The sequence below is a fragment of the Phaseolus vulgaris genome, chromosome 3 (genome assembly GCF_051622355.1).
Source record: "Phaseolus vulgaris cultivar YP4 chromosome 3, ASM5162235v1, whole genome shotgun sequence".
NCBI lineage: Eukaryota > Viridiplantae > Streptophyta > Magnoliopsida > Fabales > Fabaceae > Phaseolus > Phaseolus vulgaris.
Window position 1 is genome coordinate 16,170,410 of NC_143500.1, and position 13,708 is coordinate 16,184,117.

Consider the following 13,708-nt stretch of genomic DNA (forward strand, 5'->3'; position numbering starts at 1 on the left):
AAGTATGTTTAATAAATATTAGATACAAAAAGAAAAGGTCCAAACAGGTTCTGAGCCCAACAAGAGAACATTATAAATAGATGATCAACCTAAGAGGTAAGCAGAGTGATTTTATCTTATAACTATTTAAACTGATTCTGACTTTGGCATCAAGGCGCCTTGTAGGTACACACACCTACCCGTGAGAGGAGACTGAGAGTCCAAAATCGAGAAGGAGGATCAAGAAGTCAGCAAATCCAAGAAGAAGAAGTTTGCTTTTAGGCCTTTGTTCGTGGGGCCGAGAAGCAAGTTTATTGAAGGGAGTAAGAAGATGAGTGAAAGAGGAAAGCAATCGATGGAGCACGGAGGGGATCAAAATGCTATGCCAATGATTATGTTGAAGGAATTGCAGAAAGAATTCGAAATATTGAAGAAGAGTAATGAAGAGGAGTTGAGTATTTTAACAGCAGAAAATGCGTATATGAAGCGAAAGTTAAACGAAGAAACAATTTAAAATACACCGTTTGAAACTGTTCAACAAAGAACACAAGTCCATTAAAGGGTACACAATGACGAAAGTTTTTAAGCAACGAGGAAGAGGTTACTAGAAGCTTCTTGTACGTTTGCTGAAATGTATGCCAGAAAACACCCCTTTTCTAATGACATAATAGAAACTCCATTACCTAAAATTGGAAGAATTTAACCATGGATAAGTATGATGTTGAGCATATTGCAGTATATACAACTCAGATAAGTTTGTATACATGGAATGATGCCATTATGTGTCGAGTGTTTCCAACAACCTTGAAAGCAGCAACTTTAAGCTGGTTTACACGGCTACCACCGTTATGTATTTATTGTTTTGATACTTTGGTAAAGAAGTTTGGAGCACAATTTGCGACAAGCCGACCACATCATTTAACATCAATTGCTTTAGTGAACATAAGGCAAGAAAGAATAGAATCTTTGAGGGCATTTATGGACCGCTTTGGAAAGGTGGCACTAAGTATTCACAACCTTAGTCTGAAGGTCACAATGCATCATATGATTACAACACTAAAACCAAGACCATTTGCTGATAACCTTTGCAAAAAACCGGCAGTTAATCTTGATGAGTTAAGGCAGCGTGCATCAAAGTTTATGCAAATGGAAGAGTTGAGAGAATTCTGAAATCAAGCCAGGGTAGATGGAGGAAGTGATAAAAAAATGAATGAGAAGGAAGGAGGGCATCCGTTCAGAAGGGGAAAAGAGGAGCTTCGTGGCCGAAGGTTTCAACAATATACACCTTTGAATACTAATTAGGCACGAATTCTACAGGAAGTAATGGCAGCAGAGATAATACCACCACCAAGGAAGGAAAAAACTCCAGAGAGAGCAGATCATAACAAACATTGTCAATATCATAAGAATCATGGCCATCAAACAGAAGAATGTGTAGCTTTGAAAGACCGAATTGAAGAGCTGATTCAAGCTGGACAGTTGAAACGCTTTATCAAAGATGGAAGGATGATGATGAGACAAAGCCCAGAGCAAGAGTTAAGAGGCAGAGAATATGTGGAAATGAGGGAAGAACGACCTGAAAGAAGGGACAATAAAAAGATCGAAAGGAACAACGAAAGAAGGGAAGGGAGAGTTGAAAGAAGAAATGAAAGAAGTTATCATAGCCCTCAGCGAAGGAGGAGAAGCCGAGAATGAAGTCTAGGAAGGCTTGTCAAAGGTTTCAACAATACGATCTCTGTAGGTTTTTCTGGAGGAGAGTTTCCGTCTGCAAGAAAGAAACATTGGAGGAATGTTAGAATGGCTAAACATGTTTTCAAAAAGAGAAGCCTGCCACCAATGTTTTTTACTGATGAAGATTTTCAAGAGATTGATCCGGAATCAGATGATCCAATGGTGATAACGGTGGAAATTGCAGAATATGTCGTGAGGAAAACCCTTGTAGATCAAGGAAGTTCGGTTGATATTTTATTCTGGGAAAATTTTTGTAGGTTGCATCTGAAGGAAGAAGATATGGTACCCTTTCAAGAACAAATAATTGGATTCTCGGGAGAGAGGGTCAATACTAAAGGATATATTGATTTGCTGACAACATTTGGAAGAAGAAATGCCAAAAAAATGATAAAGATCGGGTATTTGGTGGTAGATGCATTCACTTCATATAATGCTTTGTTGGGAAGGTCTTCTTTAAGCAAGTTAGGAGCCATAGTGTCAACACCACACTTGGTCATGAAGTTTCCAACTGAAAGAGGAGATGTAGCAACTATTTATGTTGATCAGAGAGTTTACCGAAAATGTTATGTGGCAGGGCTAAAATTGAAACAAGATTCAAGAATGATGACACAAAAAGAAGATGGTAGAAATATGGTGGCTATGGTGGATTTAGATCCGAGAATGAATGATGAAGAAAGAATGGAGCCAATAGAAGAAACAACATATTCAATTAGGTGAAGATGAAAAACAATGCACGTATGTGGGTGGAAGCATGGTAGTAGAATTGATAAACATATTGATTGCAACATTAAGGAAAAATAAGGATTTATTTTCCAGGAAGGCAGCCGACATGCCAAGAATAGATCTTGATGTCATTTCAAGTTGTCTATTTGTCGGGAAGCAAAGCCGATAACTAAGAAGAGAAGAAAGTTAGGGGCAGAAAGACGGAAAACAGCATTCGAAGAAACTGAGAAATTGTTACAAGATGATTTCATTCAAGAAGCTCAGTATACAACTTGGTTAGCAAATGTGGTGTTCGTTAAAAAAGAAAATGGAAAATAGAGAATGTGTATTGATTACACGAATTTAAATAAGGCATACCCAAAGGATTCATATCCATTGTTGAGTATAGATAGATTAGTTGATGGAGCTTCCGGGCAAGCAGTGATGAGTTTCTTAGATGCTTACTCTGGTTACAATCAAATACAAATGTACAAGCCGGATATACCCAAGACAACTTTTACCATTGAAATGGCAAACTATAGCTACAAAGTCATGCCTTTTGGCTTGAAAAATGTTGGAGCTACATATCAAAGATTGATGGATAAGGTGTTTAAAGAGCATATTGGGAGAAATGTGGAGGTTTATGTTGATGACATGATTGTTAAGTCGTGTATGGTGGAAGAACACATAAAATATCTCGAGGAGGTCTTTACAAAGATAAGAAAATACAATCTACGATTGAATCCTGAGAAATGTGTTTTTGGTGTGAGAGGTGGAAAGTTTTTAGGATTTATGTTGACCAACAGAGGCATTAAAGCGAATCTTGATAAGTGTGAAGCAATTCTAAAAATGAGAAACCTGACAAATTTGAAGGAGGTGCAGAGGTTAGTTGGAAGACTAAATGCCTTAGCAAGATTTTTGCCAATTATTGCCGAGAGATCAAAACTGATAGTAAAGTTGTTGAAAAAATTTGAAACTTTCAAATGGAACGAACAATGTGAGCAAGCCTTTTCAACAATCAAAGAAATGATAGTTAAACCTCCCATCCTAGTTAAACTCGTGTTAACCCAACCCATCATTGTCTATTTAGCAACCTCACATGAAGCCATAGGAGCAGCCTTGATCCAGGAAATCCATAACAAAAGCCAATATACTTTGTGAGTAAAGCCCTACAAAATGCCGAAACCAGATACCATTTAGTTGAAAAGAGAGCCTTAACCCTTATGTATACAGCAAGACGTCTTCGACCATATTTTCAGAATCATCAAATAATTGTGAGGACTGACTGTTCGATAGCAAAACTTTTGAGAAAATTAGAACTTGCAAGTAGAATGGTAGTTTGGTCAGTGGAGCTTTTAGAGTTTGGAATCAAATATGAACCGCAAGGAGCAATCAAAGCACAATCACTTGCAGATTTTGTTATCCAATTGCCGAAAAAAATAAATGATCACGAAACATGGGTATTGTTCGTTGATGGATCATCAAACAAAAAGGAAAGCGAAGCAGGAATTGTACTAAAAAGACCTAAAAGTTTTAATCTAAAGATGGCTTTGAAATTTGACTTCAAAACTTCGAATAACCAAGTTGAATACGAAGTTCTAATTGCAGGGTTAATTCTTGCCAGAAATATGGGAGTTCAAAATATCATATGCAAAAGTGATTCTTAATTAACAGTCGGACATATAAAAGGTGAGTATCAGGTAAAAGATCCATTGTTACTAAGGTATTATCATAAAGTTCTAAACATTATGCAATGCTTTACTACTGCCGAAATTAAGCACATCTCGAGAGAACAGAATACGAAAGCAGATTCACTATCCAAGCTGGCAAGTCAACGGAGGCAGACTCAACACAACTCCATTATACAACAGACCCTCAATAGTCCGACAGTTGGAGTAGAAGAATGCTCGGCAATCACAACAACAAAAAGATGATTTGATCAAAATATATACAGTAATCAAGAATCAAGAGTAAGTGATGTGAGTTGATTTTATGATTGTTCATTTTATGGTGTGACACTTTACTTAGATTGAGATTTTAGGAATTTAAGAGTGAAGACCTTAGGAAAATTCCCACTGGACATTAACTTAACCAAGCGGTTAATTAAATCTGGTCAATTGTAATTGAATCTGTTCTTTCTGGGCACGTATATACTGTTCTTGATTTTCTAAAGAACTTCTGCATAAATCTAGATGTGGTGAAACATCAGTGAATTTCATGCTCTGTGAAGGTTAATTCAACCTGTCAAGTGTTTTTAAAAAAAAAACGAGCATTGACTTTGTATTCAAAAGTTGTGATTAACTGTTGAAGCTCACTGTTTTAATTCTGCAAAAATCAATTTGAACTTTGCCTGCAGATCATCTAACTCAATCTTAAAATCAAAGTTTATTCAACTGGGATAAACATCTTAAAGTACATAAACAGTATAAAAATAAATTTGTTCATTACTAAATAAATCGATTTATTTTCTGTGTACTGTGACAAAATCTGATTATGTGCGAAACTTTTAAAAGGTCAATTCACCCTCCCCCCCTCTTGAACTTTGACACTATTGAACCCAACACATTTCACAAAGGCAAAGATCAAAAGACAAAATATGGTGAGAATGGATGTAAAACTCAATTGATAATGAAAAAACCGAGAGCAATACAAGGAAGAAAAACAAATACAAAGAACATAAATGGAAGGTGAAAATGAAGGAGAATGGAATAAGAAAACTTATGGAAAATGAGAGTGATGATCACGCCACTTGATGGGTGGTAAATATCAAGATGAGTGGAAGGCTGCCACTTGAGAGCTTCATTCTCATCAAGATAAGACCAAGGGAGAGGAGATAACACTCACTCAAGCTCACACAATATTTCTGTAGAATAACTCTTCTTCTATTAATTTCAACTTGTAAAATACACTAGGTAGGCCTCCTATTTATAGGTGAAGGAGCCTTGGAGAACAAGCTAAAGGGGTAGGATGGGAAAAGGGAAAAAATGGGCAGCCTTAGGGTTTGACTAAGTCAAACCCGCATCCTAGGCTTGTCCTTCTAGAAACTAGGTCAAAAGGGCTAGGAACAAGCTAAAATGCTACCCACACCCCCTATTATGCTAAAGGCACCTTATTCTAGCCTATCTTTGTTATTTAGACCTCTAAAGAGAGCCCAAATTATTTACAACATATTTGTATCTTATAAGAAGACCAAAAGGAAAAATAGTTGGTGTGATGGTTTATGCTCAGGTCCTCTGGTGAGGTCCATATGATCCTTAGTGGGGTTATGAATTGGTCGTTGAGATGACTGTTCACCATGTGCTTTGTCTTTTGCTTCCTTGGTCATCTTCGTAGCTACTTGGTTTGTATCAGCAAGGCATTGAAAATGATGTTAAAATAGCAAGGAAAGTAACCAATTATGTCATCATAGGGGACGAGTTATATAAAAGAGGACATTCAAATCCATTGTTGAAGTGCCTTTCTCAAGAGCAAGCTGAGTATTTGATACGAGAACTTCATGAAGGACTTTGTGGATTACATTGCGGTGCACGAACCATGGCAACAAAAGTTTTGCGAGCCGGATACTACTGGCCGACAATACGAAAAGATTGTAATGAATATGTGAAATCTTGTAAGAAATGCCAAGAGTTTGGTAGTCTTAATCATATACCCTTTCAAGAATTACAAGGAACTGTTTCTCCCTGCCCATTTGCCAAGTGGGGGATGGGCATTCTTGGTCCATTTCCTTTGGAACGAGGATAAACAAAGTTTTTAATTGTGGTAGTTGACTACTTTACGAAATGGATAGAGGTTGAAGCTCTCACAAAAATAACATCTCAGCAAATCCAAACTTTTGTGTGGGAAAATATAATTTGTAGATTTGGTATCCCATACACTATTATAATTGATAATGGCCGGTAGTTTACTGATAAAAACCTTATGGAGTTCTATGCAGATTTGGGAGTTAAATCTGTGACAACCTTTATAGAGCATCCAGAAACAAATGGACAAGTAGAGTCTACCAACAAATTCATTCTCAGACAACTAAAAAGAAGACTTGGGAGTGCAAAAGGATTATGGGCCGAGAAGTTACCAGAGATATTGTGGGCATACATATGCATACCTCAAACAACAACCGGTGAAACTCCATTCAACCTTACATATGGTACTAATGCCATGATACAGTTGAGGTAAATGAACCAACCTTGCGAAGACAAATAGAAGATTGGAATATCAACAATGAATGTTTTAGAACATATTTAGATTTAATTGAAGAGCTTCGGGAAAAAGCAACGATAAAAGAGGAAATAGTAAAGAGAATGGCATGTAAGAGGTTTAATGCCAAAATCAAACTGCGAAGTTTCAATGAAGGAGATTTAGTGTGGAGGATGAGAACTTATGCTAGAAAAGACCCACAACAAGGTAAACTATCACCTAATTGGGAATGCCTATTCAGAGTAATGGAAAGTCTACAAAATGGAGCTTACAGATTGGAAACGTTAGATGGAAAGATTATACCGAGAACATGGAACTCAAGTCATTTGAAGTTTTATTTTAACTAAGTACATTGTAAAATCAAAATTTTGTATGAAACTTCATGACACAAATTTTTTTCCTTGTATAAAGAAACTTTCATGCAAGAACAAATCATTAATGAAGAAGATATTCACAAGCATAAATCTTTCGAAATATTACTTTGAAGCCTCTTGGCCCAAGATGCTTTCACTCCATGTGAAATCCCTTATGAGAGTATACTTAATTCAAATTACAAAATCTCCGCTGAACCAAGTGGTGTTCAAGCTTTGAAGAATCCAAACCCCTTTGAAGGATGTTGAACGCTTGGTTGTGCTTGCTGTTGCTGAGCTGTCTTAGTTAGGATCTGGGGTAGTTTGAGTTTTGTAATCCACTCTTTGATTGAATCCAAAGCATAGGCATTCTCAATCTTTTTAAAAGAAAAGTGTTTTTCAAACTAAGTGAAAAACAACTGATTGTTTTGTCGAAACAACTGATTTTTTTATACTTAGATGTTTTTAGAAAAGATTGAAAACTGTTTTTCAAATGGTTGAGCTGTTAAAACCAAAACAACCGATTGATTCGAGGAAACAATCGATTGTTTGTTTTGGTACCATAACAGAAAAACTATTTTGTGCTTTGATTGAGCATTAAATGATTTTAACTCATTACGCTCCAGTCTTTAATGCTTTGACCAATCTTTAAATGCAATGAATAAGTTTGTTAAGATTTGATAACAAACATCTTTGAATAAATTCAGAAAAACAGATTTAAGAAATAACAATCTTTTGAGAACAACAAGATTCTGATTTTCAAAGAGTTGGGATTGCTTAGAGATTGAGATTGATCAAAGAGTGTGAGATAGGATTTCTGCTTGTATTGATTTCAGATTTACTTCTGTAACAAGTGTAATCCTTGTATCTGTTGAACAAGTTTCTTCTGTGTGTTTGCTGAGAAGTGTTGTGTGTTCTTGAAGGGATCAAGATCAACATTCTTAGTGTTGGTGTACTGGCCAAGAGAAGTGTGTGTCTTGAGGGGATCAAGGCCACTTTCTTGGTTGTGTTGTAAGTGATCTAGGTTTGATTGCTTAGTGGAATTCCTCAGTGGTTTCTGAGAAGACTGGATGTAGCTCTGGGTTTAGAGTGAACCAGTATAAACATCTGTGTGCATTCTCTCTATCCTTAACTCTTTAAATTCAGTTTTGATTTTGTAAACTGGTATAAACAACCGATTGTTTCTGCGAAACAACCGATTATTTTTTTGGTGATGTTGTTTTTGCTTATTGTTTTGGCAAACTGGATTCCTTATCAATTGTTTCTTGAGATAATTTCATTATTGACTTAAAAAGTTTGCGAAAACCCTCTTTAAACCATTCACCCCTTCTAGTTTAAAGTCATCCATTCTAACAATTGGCATCAAGAGTTTGGTTCTTGAAATTTATTCAAGTTGATCCTAAAACTGTTTTTAAATGGCTGATAGATTACCTTTTGGGGAAGGAGCTTCAATCAACAGACCACCTCTGTTTTGTGGTTTGAACTACCAATTTTGGAAAGGAAGAATGAAAATCTTTATGGAATCACTTGACAAAGGAATTTGGGATGCAATTGAAAATGGTCCTTTTGTCCCAAAGTTTAAAAAAGATGGATCTTTCACTGAAAAGCCTTGGTCTCAATGGACTGATTCAGAAAGCAAGAAGGCCAAATTCGATTGCATTGCCAAAAATATAATAACCTCTGCTTTAAATTCTGATGAGTTTTTCAGGGTCTCTCAATGCAAATCATCAAAAGAAATGTGGGACACCTTGGAAGTAACTCATGAAGGTACAAATGAGGTAAAGAAAGCTAGGAAGCATACTCTAATCCAAGAGTATGAGATGTTCAGAATGCTCAAAGGTGAAACAATTGCTGAGGTGCAGAAAAGATTCACGCACATCATCAATCATCTCATGAGCCTTGACAAGACCTTTGAAAAGGAAGAGCTAAACATCAAGATCTTGAAATGTCTTGATAGAGCATGGCAACCCAAGGTAACTGCTATTTCCGAGTCTAAAGATCTAACATCCTTGAGTATGGCTTCTTTGTTTGGTAAGCTTAGGGAACATGAGTTAGAGATGAATCAACTCAATGTTCAAGAAAGCGAAGACAAGCACGTAAGGAGCATAGCCTTAAAAGCTTCCAAGCACAAAGGAAAACAAGAATCCAGTGGTGATAGTGATGAGGAAAACCTTAGCTTGCTGTCAAGAAAGTTCAACAAATTCTCGAAGAGGAATCGCAACAAGGACAACAACAAAGATAGGTATGGAAACAAGAAATCAAATGATTTTAATTCCAATAACTATACTTGTTTTAGCTGTGGTGAGCAAGGTCATATAAAGGCAGATTGTCCAAACAAGAGCAAGGAGAAAAAGCCTAGCAACAAGGAAAAGAAAGGCAAGACAAAGAGAGCCTACATAGCTTGGGATGAAAATGAGGTATCATCATCAAGTTCTTCATCAAGTGAAGATGAGAAAGCAAGCATCTGCTTGATAGCTGAAGAAGATGATGAATCTTGTAGCTCAAGTGAGGTAAGTTCATGTGCTTCTTTAAATGAAAAAAATTATAGTGAATTGCTTGAAGCTTTTCAAGAAACTCATGATGAAGTTAATCGATTGGTTCTTTCAAACAACCGATTGAAAGAACTTAACAACTGCTGGAAAAGAGAGTGAAATCACTTGAAGATGAGATTGAAAAATCTAAAAATGATTTCAAAAATCTGGAAAATCATTTCAAAAATTCTTCTTGCAAGTGTGACACTCTCATTTGCGAAAATTGTGAAAATCTTGAGAAAAAGGTTCATTATCTTATTGAAACCGTGGACAAGCTTTCAAAAGGGAAATCTAACTTTGAGAATGTCTTGGCATCTCAAAGCTGTGTTTTTGGAAAGGCTGGTTTAGGTTTCAATCCACAAAACCAACAAGATAAGTTTTCAAAAAAAAATTAAGAAAGCCAGTAAAACAACCGATTGTTAAATCGAAACAACCGGTTGTTACATGCTTTTATTGCATGAAGAAGGGCCATTCAGTTAGATTTTGCAAAATAAGAAAGTTCGTTGTTCCTAGAGGCTACATGAAATGGATTCCTAAAGGATGTGAGGTTCCAAATGAGAAAAAGAAATCAATTGGACCCACATTTGTGAAGGGACCAAATCTTGTTGCTTGAACTCATGCTTGTGCAGGAATTCTAAAGAAGTGTGAAGGACTGAGTCATCTGATCAAGTTTTTTGGAAGAAAAAGACCAACATTGAAGTTGAATCAATGTTATGCATCTGTCCAAAGGCCCTCAACAGTTAAAATAGGCTTCTTGATCACAAAGCACATGGCTCATTGAAAGAACAACATAAAGGATAAGACCTTCCTTTCTCTGTTCTTAATTTCTGTTTTAAAGTTCTTTCTCATGGTTAAATATCTTTTTTTAACATGCTTAACTTCATTTGCTTTGAACTCTTTCTGCTCATGGTTAAAATTCAAAATCAGTTTTAACTGCTGCAGAAAAACAACCGATTGTTTCTTCGAAACAACCGATTGTTTTGAGCCTGACAGCATTGTAAAGAAATCAATTTAATTTCTATTTTGAATTTCTATTCGTTGCAGATCAATTTAAAGAGAGAATCCTTGGTCAATGAACTTGTGTTGAAAGTTGATCACGTTTAGAGAGAAGTTACAACAGTCATAAAGGAATATATTCCAAAATCTTGGAAATTCAAGAGCCTTAATGACTAGTCAAAGATCACATGTGAAGACCGTGTGATTTTCAGCTTTTTCTGACGTTTTCTGTGCAGGGCAGGGTCAAGTCCTCTCTCTCTGAAAATCCGGTACCCACTCATGACATTGAATGTTTTTTAATTCTATTACAGTTATAAAATCTGTTGCAGCTGATCTCTTCCATAAGAACAACCAATTGCAACATCTCTTACAACATCTCTTGCAAAATCTGTGAGTGAGCTTTTCTCTGTTTTCTTCTCTGCCATCATGGACTCGACTCCTCCCACCTCAAAAAGAGTCAAAACCAGAGCTGTAAGGTCTGGAGGAAGGCTAGAAGGATGGTTTTCTGGAGACAATGATCTAATTGAGAGATATAGGTTTGAAACAAGCACCAAAGTGATAAACAACCCCAAGGTTGTGTGCTTTGATTGGCTGAAAAGCCAAAAGCTGGACAATGTAAGGAGGCTGCTCAAAGATCAATCTCTCAGAAAGTTCCTGGAGATGAAGGGAAACATCTACCCAGATTTAATAAGGGTGTTCTACACAAATCTCAAGTTTGAGGGAAACAACCTAGTTTCTCATGTAAAAGGTGTAGATATGGAGATAACCCATGAGGTATGGGCTGTTGTTGCTGGTCTAAAGTACTTAGGCCTCAGGATTAACAAGGGAAACCTTGGAGTAGTGGAGGATTTCAACAAAATCCAATACTACAAGAGTTGCTTGAAGAACCAACATGCTCAAGTTAGGACTTGCTCGGTTGGAGGCCTAAAGCTTGATGAAAGGTTGTTAGCCCTCATTGTGACTTGGATTCTAACACCAAGGGGGAGCAATCATTCAGTTCTTACTGAGGAAGATCTGGTGTACATCTTTTGCATTATGAAGAAGATCAAAATCAATTGGATCCACATCATCAAAGAGCACATGCAAAAGGCAATGAGGTTAAATGACTATCAATATCCATATGCTGTTTTGGTATCTAAATTTCTACTCTATTTTGAAGTGAACCTAGAGGATGAAACATCTGAGTTGGTCAAGTTAACTCAAGAGTTGAACAATGGATCACTCAGCAAAATGGGTTTTACCAAAGTAGGTAGCAAATGGATTAGCAAAGATGGTGACTTTGGTGCCTCATCTAATGTTGCTGCTGATCATGAACAAGATGAACCTGCTGATATGGATTTTCAACATGAAGATCTACCTGACGCACATCAAGATGTTGGACCTAGTGCTGGTGCTGGGAATCAAGAAGAAAGGATGCAAACCATGTTTGAGAGACTCATGATGAATAGGCTTGATAGCTTTGAGGAGAATCAAAGGAATCTCCATGATCTCTGTGTCAGCAATTTCCAGAGGATTGATAACAGGTTTGACAACATGGATGCACGCTTCATGACTCTAGATGAACAGATCGAGGTTGTACAGAATCAAATCTTTGATCTTCAATATGCTGATGATGATGAATGAAGAAAAACAACTGATTGATGTATCGAAACAACCAATTATTTTTTTGGTGGATGTATCAGTTTTTCTTTTTGCTGCTTTTGTTGTTTAATTCTGATGTATTCAAAACAATTATATTGTGTTATCTCTTCTCTTCGTCTATTTGTGAAGACAAATAGGGGGAGATATATGTTGTGTTTGATTTCAGTTTTTATTTTCTACCTGCAAAACAGTTTGGATGAGTGAAACCTTATACGTTTTTGCTCCTATATTTATTTGTTGTTTACTCTGATATTATGCTCTGAATTTCTATACTTGTTTCTGTGCTAACCAAATATCAGAAGTTCTATGCTTTGCTTAAAATTGTATCTTGCAGGAACTGCTTCAGATTCAATCAGGTACAACACAAGCATCAGGGATTTGTCTTCATCAAATAGGGGGAGATTGTTGAACCAAGTGGTGTTCAAGCTTTGAAGAATCCAAACCCCTTTGAAGGATGTTGAAGGCTTGGTTGTGCTTGCTGTTGCTGAGCTGTCTTAGTTAGGATCTGGGGTAGTTTGAGTTTTGTAATCCACTCTTTGATTGAATCCAAAGCATAGGCATTCTCAATCTTTTTAAAAGAAAAGTGTTTTTCAAACTAAGTGAAAAACAACCGATTGTTTTGTCAAAACAACCGATTGTTTTGTCAAAACAACCGATTGTTTTGTCAAAACAACCGATTGTTTTATACTTAGATGTTTTTAGAAAAGATTGAAAACTGTTTTTCAAATGGTTGAGCTGTTAAAACCAAAACAACCGATTGATTCGAGGAAACAACCGATTGTTTGTTTTGGTACCATAACAGAAAAACTATTTTGTGCTTTGACTGAGCATTAAATGATTTTAACTGATTACGCTTCAGTCTTTAATGCTTTGACCAATCTTTAAATGCAATGAATAAGTTTGTTAAGATTTGATAACAAACATCTTTGAATAAATTCAGAAAAACAGATTTAAGAAATAATAATCTTTTGAGAACAACAAGATTATGATTTTCAAAGAGTTGAGATTGCTTAGAGATTGAGATTGATCAAAAAGTGTGAGATAGGATTTCTGCTTGTATTGATTTCAGATTTACTTCTGTAACAAGTGTAATCCTTGTATCTGTTGAACAAGTTTCTTCTGTGTGCTTGCTGAGAAGTGTTGTGTGTTCTTGAAGGGATCAAGATCAGCATTCTTAGTGTTGGTGTGTTGGCCAAGAGAAGTGTGTGTCTTGAGGGGATCAAGGTCCCTTTCTTGGTTGTGTTGTAAGTGATCTAGGTTTGATTGCTTAGTGGAATTCCTCAGTGGTTTATGAAAAGACTGGATGTAGCTCTGGGTTTAGAGTGAACCAGTATAAACATCTGTGTACATTCTCTCTATCGTTAACTCTTTAAATTCAGTTTTGATTGTGTAAACTGGTATAAACAACCGATTGTTTCCGCGAAACAACCGATTGTTTTTCTGGTGCCGTTGTTTTGTCTTATTGTTTTGGCAAACTGGATTCCTTATCAATTGTTTCTTGAGATAATTTCATTCTTGACTTAAAAAGTTTGTGAAAACCCTCTTTAAACCATTCACCCCCTATAGTTTAAAGCCATCCATTCT

General features: G+C 36.4%; 2 protein-coding genes across 2 annotated transcripts; both read left to right on the plus strand.

The window, feature by feature from the left end:
* Positions 1–684: 684 nt before the first annotated feature.
* On the plus strand, positions 685–1,149 carry LOC137839166 (uncharacterized). Its single transcript, XM_068648292.1, has one exon. The coding sequence runs from the start codon at positions 685–687 to the stop codon at positions 1,147–1,149; it is 465 nt and encodes a 154-aa protein (XP_068504393.1).
* Positions 1,150–1,302: 153 nt separating this feature from the next.
* On the plus strand, positions 1,303–2,427 carry LOC150028720 (uncharacterized). Its single transcript, XM_090300072.1, has 2 exons — positions 1,303–1,633; positions 1,721–2,427. Exons 1-2 carry the CDS (start codon positions 1,303–1,305, stop codon positions 2,425–2,427), a joined length of 1,038 nt encoding a protein of 345 aa, XP_090156198.1.
* The last annotated feature ends 11,281 nt before the right edge of the window (positions 2,428–13,708 follow it).